The sequence below is a fragment of the Cololabis saira genome, chromosome 13, assembly GCF_033807715.1.
Source record: "Cololabis saira isolate AMF1-May2022 chromosome 13, fColSai1.1, whole genome shotgun sequence".
Classification (NCBI taxonomy): domain Eukaryota; kingdom Metazoa; phylum Chordata; class Actinopteri; order Beloniformes; family Belonidae; genus Cololabis; species Cololabis saira.
In genome coordinates this window covers 10,002,780-10,019,808 of record NC_084599.1, presented here as the reverse complement: position 1 = coordinate 10,019,808, position 17,029 = coordinate 10,002,780, and the positions used below count along the sequence as shown (strand labels likewise).

At 38.7% G+C, this 17,029-nt stretch overlaps 2 protein-coding genes across 3 annotated transcripts; both read left to right on the top strand.

Moving 5' to 3' along the window:
* Nucleotides 1-647: 647 nt before the first annotated feature.
* acot11b (acyl-CoA thioesterase 11b) lies at nucleotides 648-13,442 on the top strand. 2 transcript variants are annotated; one of them, XR_009783919.1, is made up of 17 exons: nucleotides 648-831; nucleotides 1,507-1,705; nucleotides 2,351-2,420; nucleotides 2,547-2,607; nucleotides 2,687-2,788; nucleotides 2,878-3,013; nucleotides 3,093-3,246; nucleotides 4,775-4,894; nucleotides 5,010-5,148; nucleotides 5,239-5,294; nucleotides 7,674-7,740; nucleotides 7,825-7,908; nucleotides 8,017-8,150; nucleotides 8,454-8,585; nucleotides 9,666-9,792; nucleotides 9,878-10,265; nucleotides 12,879-13,442. XR_009783919.1 is itself a non-coding variant. In XM_061737630.1 (16 exons), exons 2-16 carry the CDS (start codon nucleotides 1,516-1,518, stop codon nucleotides 10,034-10,036), a joined length of 1,731 nt encoding a protein of 576 aa, XP_061593614.1. In that variant the 5' UTR covers nucleotides 648-831; nucleotides 1,507-1,515; the 3' UTR covers nucleotides 10,037-11,054. The 2 variants fall into 2 exon arrangements, 1 of the variants encoding a protein (XP_061593614.1); XM_061737630.1 differs by lacking the exon at nucleotides 12,879-13,442 and having other exon boundaries at nucleotides 9,878-11,054.
* fpgt (fucose-1-phosphate guanylyltransferase) lies at nucleotides 11,444-16,788 on the top strand. The gene is made up of 4 exons (XM_061737629.1): nucleotides 11,444-11,647; nucleotides 11,736-11,903; nucleotides 11,986-12,078; nucleotides 13,717-16,788. The coding sequence occupies exons 1-4, from the start codon at nucleotides 11,575-11,577 to the stop codon at nucleotides 15,129-15,131; spliced, it is 1,749 nt and encodes a 582-aa protein (XP_061593613.1). The 5' UTR covers nucleotides 11,444-11,574; the 3' UTR covers nucleotides 15,132-16,788.
* The last annotated feature ends 241 nt before the right edge of the window (nucleotides 16,789-17,029 follow it).

Here is a 17,029-nt window from a genome sequence, read left to right as displayed (position 1 = left end):
CAGAATTAAAAGGCAGAATCCAATAAAATGACAAAAAATATAAAAACATAAGAACATAGAAATACAATAAAACATTAGAAAATACTAACATTGGATATTATAGAGTACATTATTAGATGTTACGTAAAAGCACATTTAAAAAAAAAAAGCTTATTTCTGGATCAGTAAAGTTTTTCTTCTGATCCCATATTGTGCCAATTCTCTGAAATGCAATTTTATTCATTACTAAATTGCGATTTTATTCATCACTAAATTGCATTCAGTTTTACTGCTATTTTTCAAGCAAGCCGAGAGGTTTTTTTTTTTTTTTTCTAAAGGTTTGTTATTCAAAGTGCCCTGACATAATTGATCATTTGTGGCAATTAAGCCCATCTGAAAAATGTAATTGAGTTAAGATTGTCCACGCTTTTGAATGACACTTTGATTCTCCAGTGAATGAAGCCTGAATTATGGTTCCGCGTTAAATCGACGCAGGGGCTACGCCATTGTTACGCGGCGACGCGCACCGTACGTTTTACGTCGCCGCGTAGGCTACGCCGTAGGCTCTGCGTTGGTGTAACGCGGAAGCATAAATCAGCCTTAAGCGGTTCCTCCGGTACCACCTTAAAAGCTGCCCATACTTGACCGGAGGAGGTGGCGTCTCAGTGGAGCGACTCATTCTGTAAATCCGTCGGTGATGTTGTTGCGGAGCAGGAGTCATAAAGAGGCATTGTTCGGCCTGTAGCTCGCCCTTTTGTCAGCTTTTATTTTAATTGCACCGCAAACGACGCTTGTCGAAAACGCACAGGACTTTTATCTCGACGTCAGCTTTAGCACTAAAGTTTCAACCAAGTAAGCACTCGCGTGTTAGTGTTTGTTAAGTCTGACTTTGGGTGTGTGCTGGTGTCAAACTACAAAGACTGTGTAAACGTGCTTCCATGTCTCCTTTTCTTGTGAAGTTTTGACACGTTTACAGTGGCATGTGCCTTGTCTGTGTCAAGAATCAAAAGAAATGCATGTGCAACAGGACGTACTTGCATGACTGCATGTGCGCCCTACTGGAGCTGCAGAGGTTGTATCCCTGAATGTCAATTTTATCAACGCGCCTTCAAGTAGGTTTTTGTCTGGAAAAAAAAGGTCACAACCTTGACAAAGTTGGTGTATAAGTTAACATCGCCTGAATTTTCCAATCCACCAGTTTAAAATGAGGAAGAAAGAATTGTTGAGCAACTCTTCAGAGAAGTCAAGTTGCAAGTTTTCAAAGTTGTGTAGTAAACCAAGAGGGTGCAGCTCTCATTTGATAGTGAACAAAGTTACAAGGTCTTGACTTTGTCCATGTATGCCACCACAACTCTTTAGTTTTACATCTTTGTTTTAATGCTAAGTGAAATTATACTAACTTGACTTAATTTCCGTCTGTCATAACTGATGCATTTTTCATTTCAGTATTGCTTTATATGTAAACATTCAAGAGAAAAGGGGGCATGTCTTTCATCAAGTTGAATTCCTGTGTCCTTGTCTGTGTAGTCCTGCGTCATGACTTCAGAGGAAAAAGGAGCAGACACCATTTTGGAGCTCCAGGCCATGCAGGAGACTGGGGAAGCGTCCAGAAATCCCACTCAGGTGCAGATGAGTCAGATCGTGCTGCCCTGCCATGCCAATCACTGCGGGGAGTTGAGCGTTGGACAGCTGCTGAAGTGGATGGACTCCACGGCCTGCTTATCTGGTGGGGAAAGTGTCCGACATACTGTCACCGTAATATAACGAGAAATGTGACAACTGCATAATGACACAAATTGACTATTCGCAGCATAAGTGGAGATTAAACCATTACACACACGCACACACACACACACACACACACACACACACACGCACAAACACTTTTTTATCAATATAGATTCACAAAAATAAAAAAACAACTACAGAACAAAAAGAGACATCTTTCGATAATGAGAGCTGTAAAATCAACAAAAACATGTGCAAAATAGTTGAAAAAAGAGAGCACATCAGCCAAGAACCATAAAAAGTTAGCTTTCTTTGTTCCATTTTGTAACAGTTAACTTTCTCTGTTATAGTGTAAAATACATATGGAAATATGATGGATTTAATGTGCTGCTCATAGTGGACATGATGGCAAAAACACAGAGAGAATCATTCAGGGGATTCATGCCTATTTTTTAGATGTTTCAAAATATAAAGAAAAGATAATTCCCAGTAAGTGAATATTTCTGCTGCTGGTATTTGGCCAGATTGACATCATATCTGAGGCTATTTGTCTCACTCATGTTTTTTGTTTTTAGTACATCTTTTTATACTTACACACATTCCTCTCCAGAAGCCTTTATTTTGCTTTTTTTTTCTTTCCCAGCTGAGAGACATGCTGGTTGCTCGTGTGTCACTGCATCAGTGGACGACATCCATTTTGACCACACATTAGGGTAAAGTATTATCTGCATTACACCTGCCAAAAGCCTCTTCCTCACACCTGAAATGGTTCTAATCGTGTTGACTACAATCACTCCATCTTGACTGTAAAGAGAAGCTTCTGTGGGTGTCTCTTGCAGGGTAGGAAATGTTGTCAACATCATAGCAAAAGTCAACAGAGCCTTCACGTCCAGCATGGAGGTTAGTTGATGTCTTTTCTCAGGTTTAGCTGCAAAGGTTAATTTTATATGTAATGAATATGTGGTTGTTTTAATTTCAGGTGGGCATATTAGTGACTTGTGAAGACCTTTACACGGACAGGCAGTGGAGGGTGTGCCACGCCTTTGCCACCTTCGTTGCCAGACGAACTGGAGCTGCGAAGGTAAAAGTGGCAGAGAGGAAATGGCAGGCGAGCATAGCAGTTTGATGAAGCTGGTCGTGGATCTCCAGGGGTTTTGTCTGTGTTCACAGGTACAGCTGAAGCAGGTGGTTCCTCGGACTCAAATAGAGCAGTTGGAGTACAGCCTGGCAGCGGAGCGGAGGAGGATGAGGCTCATCCACGCCGAGATTATTACAGACCTACTGGAAAGTAGCACGGCTCAGCTGGGTATGGACACGAGGTGTTATCATGGTCGGCACTTTAAAATCTGAAAATAAAGTATTTTTGTTTTTTCCCCTCTGGTCAGGAGAGTGCCAGGAGTACCAGGACGCCGTGCCAGCTGAGCGGACACGAGTTGAGAGTGTGGAGCTGGTGCTACCACCCCATGCCAACCACCAAGTCAGCACATTTGGAGGCCAGATCATGGCCTGGATGGAGAATGTGGCTACCATTGCTGCAAGGTATCCACTTAGTATTAACATTATACGTGTTTTAAAAAGAATAATTGGATTGCTTTTAAAGAAAGATTCTGATCTAAATTATTTTCAAATTTGCACAAAAAAGAAATAATAGAGCTAAATGTTTCAGTCAGCTGTTGTTACGTTCTGTACAGCAGCTTAATGGAATTTTTGTCAATTCCTCATAATCTAATCCACCAACTGTGGGGTGTTAGTGTGTTAAAGATTGAGTGTTTTTAGGAGTTGTTTCATTTAAAATTTAATTAATGTCTTGTCTCCTGCCTTTTTTTTTTTTCAGTTGGTATAATTAATATTATTATTCAGAATTCCTCGTTTTATCAGTGATGGCAAGCCAGCCTGGTCCAGATACTGTCTGGACCTACAGTAGACATCTATGTTAAGTCATATTATGTTAACAGTAGTAGCATCCGTGTCACTGTTGATCAATATTCCGCTGGAAGTGGACATAAGAAATAAACGGTATTTGTAACCTCAGCAGTTTTGTTTGGCTGGGAAAGGGCTGTTTACTTTGGTGCTTTGTAGAAACACTCATAATCGTCATTACTATTTAGCCACTCCTGCAGAGGTCAGCTTTGGTACTGAATTCCTGCATTTGTACATAATTTGTTTGCTTGTGATTTGGTAAATTTTCACAAACGCACGTTGGCGATCAGACTTAAAAAATATCCCTGAGCTTTAGTTAATAAAAGCAGTGTCCAGTCACGCCTGACAGTCATCTCAGTAATCAAAAGCCCCTGACTTTACTAACCCCTTAAAATATTTTTTACATATTATAAACAGGGATATGACATAGGGCTGGGTGATATGGACCAAAAGTCATATCTCGATATTTTCTAGCTGAATGACGATACTAGATATATATCGATATTTTTTCTGTGCCATAATTGGGGTTTCCCCCAAAGCATTATAGCATAGCATCTCTGTTAGCTTCATTTTTTTCTGAGGCAAACTTAAAAAAACTGTCAGTTTTAATACAAAGCCTCGTGCCAAATGTCACACAGGTTCCTTTATTAACAGAGGTCTGCACAATATCAACATGTATAAAACAAATGAAATAAAAATAAACTGCCTGCATATATAGAATAACAATGCTTCTTGAATAAAATAAAACAAATATTCCTTTCCTGCATAACAATTAAATTAAAATACACTGTGCAATTAATACAATGTAGACAGTAACAGGCAGACTTTTACACTGAGGTTGACAGTTGTGCAAATAACAAAACATTTGTGCAAATCTCAAATAAAACATTCAAGTCAATTTGTCACAAAATAAGCTATATCAAAATCATAAAAAAAAAAAATTTAAATCGATATAAACAATATTGTCTCGTACCATATCGCGTTTGAAAATATATCGATATATATTAAAATCTCGAAATATCGCCCAGCCCTAATATGACGTCTGTCTGTCTATCTAAGTTAATAAGTGAGTTTCCAAACATAAACTGTTATTTGTTTTCTGAGACTACAAAGACACCCCCACGATTATCACTGTATTTTATTCCAGCCGCTTGTGTAACGCCCACCCAACGCTGAGGACTATCGACATGTTCCATTTTCGTGGCCCTTCTCACATCGGTGACCGACTGGTAGTGAAAGCCATTGTTAACAATTCCTTCAAAAACAGGTGAAGTTCAAGTTCATAAAACACATTTCAGAAATAATGTTCAACACACAAAACTTGATGAAGCAAAACTCCTCCATTTACGGGGTGTGTGTTCTGCACACATGTTGTGTTCCAGCATGGAGGTGGGAGTTTGTGCTGAGGCGTACAAGGGTGGGGAACCTCTGCGACACATAAACAGTGCCTTTATGACCTTTGAGTTGCTTGATGGGGACAGAAAACCACGCACACTGCCACGGATACGACCTGAGCTTGTGGTAAGTTTTATCAGCTGAATCAGGTCAAAGTGGGAAAGAAAATATACGTTCTTTGTAAGGATCATAGTAAGTTTTCTTTGTGCTTTACAGGATGGAAAACGACGTTATAAGGAAGCTATAGCTAGGAAGAAGATTCGCCTGGACAGGTCAGCATCTCATTAAATAGCGAGGGGTTGTCCTGCACTGAATATGATTCAAGGTAGATATCAGAGGTTGGCACTGCTTTAATGTTGTCATCTGCAGAAATTAGTTCCCAATAGACCTGAACAAAGTGGCATCACCATAAATAATACACAAATAAATGTAAAGGTAATTAAAAATCCAGCTATATAACATGCTGTAGTGTAAAAAACACTGGGTAATATTGAAATATTGCTACAATAATGATGTTTTTATGGCTTCATGTCACAGCTTTCCTTTCTTGTAATAGTTTGCAGAAACAAATGACTTGGCAGAGGATCAAATCCCAGCCGAGCAGACTTTGGTCCAGGGTGTGTAAAGAACAATAAGCTAATTGTTCAACTGTTTAACACCATACCTCTTCCATAATCAGCTTTTTTATTAGTTAGTTCGTTTTTGTAACAGCAGCTTTTAGTGCTGCACTACCGATGTTGCATTCACAAGAAATAGGGGAAAAGAAAAGAGTCCAGTCATGATATTTTTGCACCAAAAAAGAAAATTCTCATGGCTTTCCATTATTTTAGGTTTGATTCCACGCCTTTTATGATTCCACATTTTTACCGAATTTTTAACGAAATCGCATTTGAGAATGGATGTCCGCAGGAAGGTAACGTTTTTTGGCTTGCCTTTGAACAGCAGAAGAGTATACTGAGGACCTGTTTATGTAGGCCACTTCAACCTGGGAAATGCATTCTTTCACACAAATCAACTAGATGTACATGGTAATGCTACTACACAGAAGGTTTAATGCAACAGAAACAAATATATAAAGTTAAATGTCAACAAACAGGGTCTCCTGCTTATTGTTGACCGTGTGTGTGTGTGTGTGTGTGTTCACCCAAATGGCTCTGCGTGGATCTTTTCCAGAGTTTCTGAGCAAAGATTTTGAGCTCAGTTGCCGTTTGATTGCACCTTTCTCTGGTGGAAGTTTTTAGTCATTTGGACCTTCATTTAGTCTCCTTGCAAACATGCTCCAAACATTTTTTTTAAATGAGAGCATCGGAGGGAGAATACACTTACAGGTTGCGAGACATATTTAGTGATATTTGCTGTATCCCCATGATAAATGTGTGGAACATTGAATAATTTAACTCTAAAACAGCTGTTTTGGGGTCAAATTATTCAAAGTTACTTTCGAAGTTCACACATGCTTTCTTGTATTTTTTTATTTAATACTTTAGTTTCTCCAAATACTTTTGCCACAACATAACACCTTTGAGTAAAATGCAAAGGGTTACTTCATTTGATTTAATGCGTCACAACCAGTACTCGAGTTGTAAAAAAAAAATCAGGGGGGATGGTGGATTTTATCATATGGGGACAGATAATTTGTGCTGATTACAAATAATATAATATATTACAAATAATAGCACTGACCAAAACACCTGCAGAAATACTGCAGGAATGACATAGCAGCAGTTAAATGCAGCCTTCTGTAAGCTTTAAATATCCACTGGGCTTACATCAAATACATCAAAACACAACAATAGAAAACAGTTTTCTGAACTTATCAATATGACTCTGTCCTTCACAGGATAAGTGAAATGGATACCTGCAAAAACCCAAAATAAGAATATTTGTCCTATTTCTAGTTTAAAAAAAATCTTATTACACTTAAAACAAGACTCATCACTGGAAAAAACAACAACTTTCCCCTGTTTTCAAGTAGATTTTCACTTTAAATAAGTTGAAAAATCTGCCAGTGGAACAAGATTTTTTTGCTTGTAATAAGAAGATGAATCTTGTCCCACTGGCAGATTTTTCTACTTATTTCAAGTGAAATTTTACTTGAAACAGGTGAAAATTGTCAAATAAGTTATTTTTCTGGTGTTACTTTTCTGGTGATGACTCTAAATGTTGAAATAGCAGTAAAACCACATTCATTGATGAAATGACATAAGGGATGGAAAGGGGGGGTGGCAGTTTTACAGGGGGGATGATTTCACAACTCTAAACGGAGCACAAAGGATCCGCAATCTTCCCAATGACAGTGAAACCTTCTTCTGACTTTTGTCAGCTGCATGTAGCTTGTGCCAACTTCTCCATGTTGTTTGCAGTAGCTTCTCATTGCATTGGTTCTTCAAAGCACATACAGTTTTAGTCTAAAACACCTCTGCATGTGTAGTCAGGATTGGTTCTTCTTATCTTTTACTTAGATCATAGAGGCTGTCTGACCTCGCCTTGTGAGGCTGTAGATGCAGATTAAAGCAGAAATTCCCAGCTGAAGTGTTGATGGCTGATTTTGCTCATTGTCTTGGAATACAAAGGAAGTCGGTAATTGGATTCATCTTGCTGTCCTTATTGTTTGTATCTTTGTGTATGACTGCCGTCTTTCATGTTCACAGGAAATACATAATCTCATGCAAACAAACTGAAGTTCCCTTGTCTGTTCCCTGGGATCCAAGTAACCAGGTATAATACAAGCTGATAAGAGTTGATCAGATATCACAGTCGAGCTTATGGGTTCAGACAACTGTTTTTGATGTTTTTTTCCAGATGTACCTGAGTTACAACAATGTATCAGCACTGAAACTAATGGACACCAGGAAAAACTGGGTGCTAACATCAGAGAAGAGTAAGGTTGGTGTTTGCGTTGCTATCCAGGATAAAGGTTGTTGGACAGTTGCAGCTGCTGGATTCTCCACATAGAACAAATCCCCTTTATAAAAACAACTGTTGTACTCATAGGTCACGCTGTACACGCTGGAGGAAAACCACATGCTGTGTTTCAAGGTGGAGATGTATGCCAACGTCCCTGCAGAGGAATCGTTCCACCTCCTGTCGGACCTGAGGACGAGAAAACAATGGGACCCACACTATGAGTCAGTAACATACGCTGATTTTTTTTTATCACCATGTCACTATGTAGGTGTTTGACTGAGTCCCACACCACAACAACCTTGAATTTCTCCACGATAAGTGTATTTTTGAAAACCAACAAAATGCTAAAGTCAATGGCTGCAGTCATTCATCTGCACTTCATGTTCCTTGAAAAACTAAGTGATGTAACTCGAGTGTTTACTTGTGACAGAGGATTGTTCTCAACCTACGACCTGTTAAAAATAATATGAATATATGTATTATTATTTTTTCAGTTCCAATTGTTTGTTGTGTTTCATTGGCAGGGAGTGTGAGGTGATCCAGGAGGTGGATGAGGATGACATTCTCTATCGTGTAGTCACACCCTCTGTCAGTAAAGGGGGCAAAGGGAAAGACTTTATCTTGCTGGCATCTAGGAGGAAGCCATGTGATTCCAGGTGTCGTAACATGAAGTTTTGACCTTTTTATGCAGCTTTTTTATATCTATTTTTATCCTCCCAATGTAAATGCAGAATGCAAAGTCCTGTGACTTGTTTAAATATTAAACAAAAATTGCTTATTCCCAGTACTCGAGTTGTAAAAAAAAATCAGGGGGGATGGTGGATTTTATCATATGGGGACAAATAATTTGTGCTGATTACAAATAATATAATATATTACAAATAATAGCAGTGACCAAAACAGCTGCAGAAATACTGCAGGAATGACATAGCAGCAGTTAAATGCAGCCTTCTGTAAGCTTTAAATATCCACTGGGCTTACATCAAAACACAACAATAAAAAACACTTTTCTGAACTTATCAATATGACTCTGTCCTTCACAGGATAAGTAAAATGGATCACTGCAAAAACTCACAATCTTAACAAGAATATTTGTCTTATTTCTAGTTAAAATGTCTCATTTTAGTAAAAAAAATCTCATTACACTTAAAACAAGACTCCTCACTGGAAAAAACAACAATTTTCACCTGTTTCAAGTATTTTCACTTAAAATAAGTAGAAAAATCTGCCAGTGCAACAAGATTTTTTTGCTTGTAATGAGAAGATAAATCTTGTCCCACTGGCAGATTTTTCTACTTATTTAAAGTGAAAATTTACTTGAAACAGTTGAAAATGGTCAAATAAGTTATTTTTCTGGTGTTATTTTTCTGGTGATGACTCTAAATGTTGAAATAGCAGTAAAACCACATTCATTGATGAAATGACATAAGGGATGGAAAGGGGGGATGGCAGTTTTACAGGGGGGATGATTTGGACCGTTTTTATTTCATGGGGGGATGCCATCCCCCTCATCCCCCCTCAACTCGAGTAATGCTTATTCCAAAATTTAGCAATTTTTAAATGCTAAATAAAAAGAACCCAATTTTTTAAATGTGACAGTTTCAATAATCTAATCAACTTGTTGCCTTTTGAGAAACAAGTTGAGTAATGATTAAATTAAAACATATTACCTTTGTTTGTGGAACTGGACTTTATTTTCATAGTTTCTTGATGCCGCCTTCTTTTGTCCCTCACAGGGACCCATATCTGATTGCTCTGCGTTCCATCACTTTACCCACTCACCCACCCACAGATGAGTACAACAGGGAAGAGATTCTCTGCGCCGGCTTCACCATCTGGGAGGAGTCCAGCTCTGTCACCAAGGTTGGCCAAATGAAGCTCACAATACTTTACACGTGCAGAATCAAAGGTGCCAAATGCAATAGCATATCCTGTGTTTTTGTTTCAGTTCACCTACTACAACCAGGCCACACCAGGTGTCCTCCCTTACATCTCCACAGACATCGCCGGCCTCTCCTCCAGCTCCTGCAGCATTTTCTCCGCCTGCAGCCGATTCCTGGAGGCTAATATCGAGAGCCTGGCCGCTGCCCCACCATCTGCATGTTGACACAATGATCACATAAGAAGAAAAAGTCGTAAAAGGAGGCATCTTTATGTTGCTTCACCACTGCTGTGGAGTTTAAGTTCTCTATAAAACGTTGTAGTTCAATGCGACTGTTGCACACTGAGATTACAAGGAATTATGGGTGTATAGTTTCTGGGGTTTGTTTGTTGTTTTTTTTATTGCTTATTTTCAGAAGGGTAATCGGGATGGGGCAAAAGAGCACATTTATGAGGTGTTCCAAGATTTACTTGCTTATGTTTTATTAAAGCCAGTATTTCAAGTAGAGATTATTTAGGCAATTATAATTGTTGATAAACTGAAAATGTTTTAGTGCAAAGTTTTGAATATTTAATGCAATGTCAGTTTTATCATTATGGCCATATTTTTAATGGTAGCGCCAGTAACTGATGTTAGTATTCTGTTTTCATATGAGCTGGGTGATCCTTAAACGAAACTTTGAGCTGCTTTATTGAAACAATAGGAATATAATGTTTACAGTGCTGTTTGATTTTGAGATTATATATATTTCTGAATTCTGTGTGAGATGAGACCTGTATGAGGGCATGTAAGGACTGTGGATACCACTTTGATAAATGTTTAACTGTAAACACATTGGACATAATCCACACGCATTGGATTATGTCCTTTTGAGCTATTGTGGACAATTTAACCGGAAGACGGAGGTTGTTTTTTTTTTTTTTTTTTTTTTTTTATCCCTCTGAATCTTAGGGTAGCAGGGGCAGAGTAAAACTTGAACTGAAGTTTAAAGGTCTTTGGAGCTGATTGAGCTTCCTTTTCAGGATTAGTTCATTTCATTTCATTTCATTTAATTATTTATTCAAACAGGTTAAAACAAAAACAAAATAATCAAAAACAAAATAATCAATTGATCCTACAGTCAACCTGTTATGTTCCAGCTGCTTTGCAGAGACAGAAACATGGAGAGGAAGACTGAGATAATCCATCTGAATAATACCGTGCAAAAGTCCAGTAAAACTTTAAAATAAATCTGTTTAAAATATCTGTGAAAGTCTTGATTGTAGTGTTCTGAGTTTGCCTTGATGCTTGTTGCAAAGTACTCACTGAACAGTGTCCCTTGTGCTTAGCTTTGGTTCAAGATTATGTTCAGTAAGAGAGCTGTGGCCATCTGAAGTCGGCACTGCCCACTTGATTTAACAAATAAGCTTTCTTGATCGGGAACCATCTAATCTGAGCACTAAATGCCTGGATAATTTATGTGTGTGTGTGTGTTTTAACCTTTGCATTATTTTCTACACCTTTTAAGGTAATAAAATTTAAAATAAACAACAGGGGGCAGATCACAACACAAAAGTACTTTTACTGGGCATGCGCACAAGTCCCCATGCGCACCCTGTTTAAACACAACGTACCACGTGACCACACCCGGAACTCGGGAGTCTGTCAAACAAACCTACTTTATCTCCAGAGCAACCATATAATAGATCCATGAGAGCAACACTAAAGTAGAAATAAACGTACCTACCGACCGAATATAAATATATACTATACTGGAAGCGAGAATGAGCCAGGACTGTACCAAGAAGCTACAAACCGCAACAAGAGAAAAACTGAGGAAACTAAACTTCCTGCGCGGTGAGTTTGGTTTTTATTATCATTGTGTTCATCTGACAGACGGCACCCTTAGAGTTCAATTAACACCACTTTTTTGGTCTACGTGCAGGTCGACAGGTGCAGCCGGGTGAGTTTTGGGACGTGGTGGTGGTGACGGCTGTGGACGGGAGCCAGAGAGAGGCGTACGAGCGACAGATCAGTGACAAAATACACAGGAAAGAGCTCCCTCTCGGAACTCAGTACAAGGTCTTCTCAGACCCCCCTGGATCCAAGATAGGTGAGACAGACAGCCACGGGTGTAATTATGTAGCTGTTCTCTTTATATTCAACATCTGAGCCCTGTTATTGGTGTTTTAAAGGGAATGGGGGCTCCACGCTGTGCGCCCTGCAGCAGCTCAGTGACGCCTACGGGAGGACTCTGAGCAGCCTGAGAGTCATCATGATACACGCAGGTGCGCCCACTTCTCTTTCTATCCATTACTAAAAAAAAAAAAAAAAAGGTAATCTATCTTTGGTAGGATTGAAGTTATTCATATATGAACCATTTGTTGATTTAATCGTTAATATTTTGGTCTCAAATTATATTTCATAATAATATAAGATGGTTAAATGCCCAATCCTGTCCTAAGGCCAATAACTCATCTACATGAATAAAAGAAAAATACTATAGACACACACACGCATATGTATATATATATATACATATATATATGTGTGTGTATATAATATGTGTATATATATTATATGTATTATGCTCTTTTATTTTTGCACTGTTATTTATTTTTTATGTATATATGTAAATAAGGATGGTGTGTGTGTGTGTGTGTGTGATTTTTGTCTTGGGTTATGTGTATAGTGTGTTTACTTTTTTTTTTTTTTACCTTGTCAGCACACATATTAATGATTGATACCATGACGGTAGAAACCAAAGGCATATATATGTGCATTATTACTATATTTAATATATATATATACATATATATACGCATACATATGCATACACATACATAAATATACACATACAAACCCAGTGATTTTTTTTTTTTTTTGGGGTGGGGGGGTACGACATCCACTGCCAATCCAGGACGCAGGAACACACGGAGGCACACGTCAAGCACTGGAAATCTGCAACAAAAAAACACAAACAAAACACAAAACCGACAAAATATAGTATAGTGTTTACTTTATACAGCTGTGTTGGAAATATTTTCAGAAGGGTAATCAGGATGGGGCAAAAGAGCACATTTAAGAGGTGTTCTAAGATTTACTGCTTATGTTTTATTAAAGCCAGTATTTCAAGTAAAGATTATTTTGTCAATTATAGTTGTTGATAAACTGAAAATGTTTTAGTGCAAAGTTTTGAATATTTAATGCAATGTTAGTTTTATCATTATAGCCATAATTTTAATGGTAGTGCCAGTAACTGATGTTAGTATTCCGTTTTCATATGAGCTGGGTAATCCTTAAACGAAACTTTGAGCTGCTTTATTGAAACAATAGGAATATAATGTTTACAGTGCTGTTTGATTTTGAGATTATATATATTTCTGAATTCTGTGTGAGATGAGACCTGTATGAGGGCATGTGAGGAGTGTGGATACCACTTTGATAAATGTTTAACTGTAAACACATTGGACATAATCCACACGCATTGGATTATGTCCTTTTGAGCTGTGTGTGTGTGTGTGTGTGTGTGTGTGTGTGTGTGTGTGTGTGTGTGTGTGTGTGTGTGTGTGTGTGTGTGTGTGTGTGTGTGTGTGTGTGTGTGTGTGTGTGTGTGTGTGTGTGTGTGTGTGTGTGTGTGTGTGTGTGTGTGTGTGTGTGTGATTTTTGTCTTGGGTTATGTGTATAGTGTGTTTACTTTATACAGCGGTCTGCAACACTGAATTTCCCCAATCAGGATGAATAAAGGACATGAACATAAAATGTGACTGTAATAAGAAAAAAAAAAAGATTGTTATTAACATAACATTTTAGGGAAAGTATGAAACAACCTTATAATTAAAAAGTACAAAGCATCACACATACTAACATCCTGTACAAAATGCACTGTGCTCATTTTAATAGTTGCCCTTGTATTCACCTTCCAGGTGGGTTCAGTCAGCGTCTACCCAGTGCTAGTGCTCTGGGAAAGATCTTCATGGCCTTGCCGCTGGGTGACCCTATTTACCAGATGCTGGAGCTTAAACTGGCCATGTACGTGGATTTCCCATCACAGATGAACCCTGGTATCCTAGTGACGTGTGCAGATGACATTGAGCTCTATAGTGTAGAGGACGGCCAGAGTGTAAAGTTTGATAAACCCGGCTTTACAGCTTTAGCCCACCCCTCTCCGCTGTCTGTGGGAACTACCCATGGTGTGTTTGTGCTGGACTCGCAGGAGAAGTCCTTTTCCTCAGAAATGGAGAACGCTTCCTGTCTGCACTTTCTGCACAAGCCAAGCGTCACTAAGATGCGGGAAAGTGGAGCTGTGTGTAAGGGGCAGATCGGACTGTTTCCTGTGCCTGACACTGAATTTGTCTACACAGACAGTGCATATTATGTCCACTTTGATACTGCAAATTCTCTCCTGAACATACTGCAAGAATTGGGACCTTTGGACTGTGAGATTGATGCTTACGGGGACTTCCTTCAAGCACTGGGCCCTAAAGCTACGATAGAGTACACAAGCAACATTGCTAATGTCACCAAAGAGGAGAGCAGTCTGGTCAAGATCCGCCAGAAGATCTTCCACATCCTCAAAGGGACACCTCTGAATGTCATTCTTCTCAACAACTCCAAGTTTATTCACATTGGAACTACTTCAGAGTACCTCTTTCACCTGACTGAGGATGAGGTGCTGAGGAGTGAGCTGGGTTTCCTGTCATCTGCCTTCAGCGTGCATGTAAACCAGCACTCCGAGGGCTCCTCTGAGCGCTGTGTTATGCACAGCATCCTTGATCCCGATTGCCGTGTGGGATCTGGATCAGTGGTGGAGTACTCTAGACTGGAAGCCGGTGTGTCAGTGGGTGAGGGCTCAATCATCAGCAGCTGCTGGGTCAGTCCGGGTCTCTCAGTACCTGATGGAGCCTTCATGCACTCTCTGTGTGTGACCCACCGGAATCAATCTGCATTTGTTACTGTCTTTTTTGGGATTAAGGACAACTTGAAACACAGTGTGGATGCTCCTGCTTACTTGGAAGAGCTGGAGGTCTTTGGGTTCAGCCTGTCAAAGTGCCTGTCCATCTGGGGGGTTGAAAATGAAGCCCTAAAGTTCTCTGGTAATGCGTCCAGTTGTAGTTTGTGGAGCGCTTGTTTGTTTCCTGTTTGCTCTGAGCAGCAAAGCTCCTTCTCAATGTCTCTCAGGATGCTGCAGGCCGTCCTGAGTGGCTCTCCAAGCCCTCTACCAAAAAACATACGACTCATTTCAATGCAGGATTGTTTACAGTGTAAGAACTTGGCGGAGATGTTGAAGTTCAGGAAGGGACTACATGACGACATCAAACAGAGGAGAGCAGGCAAATAAAATACCAATTTTTGCACATCAGTAAATCAAATGTAAATGTCTTTGTGATCAGTTTGAGTCCAGATGGCATAGTTTTCTGTAATTCATTGATATCCGGACTAATAACTAAATTGTCAGCAATATTATGATTTTGTCATAAAAAATTATATTGAATAATTGATTGTAAAGTTTGTCTTTTGGCTTTTTAAGAACATGGCAATATATTTGCATTTTTAAAGAGCTCATATGTTGGTTTATAGGTGTGTGACATTATTTTCAGTGCTTCTTTGAATGTGTTTACATACTTTTATATACAAAGAAAAATCAACCACCTTCACAGTTTCTCTCGTGACTAATATGAAGCACCCTCTTTTAGCTCCTATGTCCTCAAAGCTCCTCCTTTAAAAGGCACAAGTTCCTCTGATATTTGGATTGGCAGCATGTGCCGTTGTTTATCTTGGTTATCTCTGCGTTGGCCCAGTGATGGGCAGGTTGCCTGTCTGGGGTCGTACCCTGTTTCTCAGCTGGGATAGCTTCATGCCCTACTGTGACCATGTAAAAACGTTTGCATCAAGATTATTGTCTTCCATGTGTACTGTCAGGGAATGCTAACCAAACAGCCAGGGGTAGTGAACGTTACCCTAAAAGGCTTTAAAAGGTGGCATGAAAATATTGGTATTTTTGACCTTACAATAGTTTGATTTAACTGTACAATGTTGCCTTCTAATGACTTAGCTTTTTTGTTGTTGTTGGTGTATATAAATGGGAAAAGAAAGTAATTCCCTTCAGCTTGCTCCTGCAGCCACCAACAGCATCTCTGCCAAAGACATCAGACAGAAATTATGTAAATATGATGATGTACTTAATGATGTTTATTAGCAAGAAAAAGAGATGGACTGCCAATGTGTTTTTTGTAAGAGCATAAAAGAAAAAACTGTAGAATATGTAATTTTGAAAGAAATAGTCACTTTTAGTTAAGTTTTTTTCCCCCCACCCCCCCAGATGTTACTCTTTATGTACCTAATGTATATGTATAATGTATGCTTTGTTTTCTTTTTTCCGCAAACTCTGAAAAGGGAAGGAAGGAAGGAACTGTACATAAAAGGCAAATAGCCATAACATAAGTATAAAAACTGTAAATATACAAAGTTTTTTTGCGTTTAGTTCAGAAAATAAGGACCATAGGAGGAAATTTTATTTTAAACATCCGTTTGCACGAACTACTTTAAAAAAAAATGTGTATTTCAGTATGTGGTGTACAATTATGGAACTCCTTAACAATTGATTTAAAGAATTGTAAAAATATTCACCAGTTCAAGAAATTGTATAAAGACAACATAATCAGGCAATATGAATTTAACGGGTAAAATATCTTTTGTTGTTTTTTTGTTTTTGGTGTTGTTGGTGAGTTATTGTGTATGTTTTCTTATTTTTTGTTTTGTTTTGTTTTTTTCTTTTTTTTTTTATTATTATATAAGCAGCGTCTGTTGAACAGACGGACAGACCATCTTCATATGTATTGTTTTATTTTTTTGAGAAAGGGGCTTGTAATATAAGGCTTTCTTCTTCTTGCCCCTTTTCAATCATGGAATGGAACATGTATGTGAACAACCATTTCCATGATATGGAATATATAAAATTGAAATGAAATTAAATGAAATAAATAAAACGAGTGTAAACAGCGCACCTAGTTCAGTAGATGTAGATGCTCTCCGTACGGAGGCCACAGTCCTTCAGCCGGTCCAGGTTCAAGTCCTGGCCTGAAGCCCTTTGCTGCATGTCCCACCCCTCTCTCTGCCCCAATTTGTTTTGTCTGATTACTGTTAATCAAGGCCACTAGAGTTAAGGAAAATATTTTTTTGAAAAAAGAATAACAAAATTTGACACATTATGAAAGGACTGAATTAACTCAATCCATC

What these genes read in the sequence shown, in the direction of transcription:
- fpgt (XM_061737629.1), top strand. Translation starts at nt 11,575, where the DNA reads ATGAGCCAGGACTGTACCAAGAAGCTACAAACCGCAACAAGAGAAAAA. An exon ending in GAAACTAAACTTCCTGCGCG is followed by an intron (nt 11,648 to 11,735) that starts GTGAGTTTGGTT and finishes GTCTACGTGCAG; the next exon opens with GTCGACAGGTGCAGCCGGGT. An exon ending in CCCCCCTGGATCCAAGATAG is followed by an intron (nt 11,904 to 11,985) that starts GTGAGACAGACA and finishes GGTGTTTTAAAG; the next exon opens with GGAATGGGGGCTCCACGCTG.
- acot11b (XM_061737630.1), top strand. Translation starts at nt 1,516, where the DNA reads ATGACTTCAGAGGAAAAAGGAGCAGACACCATTTTGGAGCTCCAGGCC. An exon ending in AACAATTCCTTCAAAAACAG is followed by an intron (nt 4,895 to 5,009) that starts GTGAAGTTCAAG and finishes GTTGTGTTCCAG; the next exon opens with CATGGAGGTGGGAGTTTGTG. An exon ending in GGATACGACCTGAGCTTGTG is followed by an intron (nt 5,149 to 5,238) that starts GTAAGTTTTATC and finishes TGTGCTTTACAG; the next exon opens with GATGGAAAACGACGTTATAA.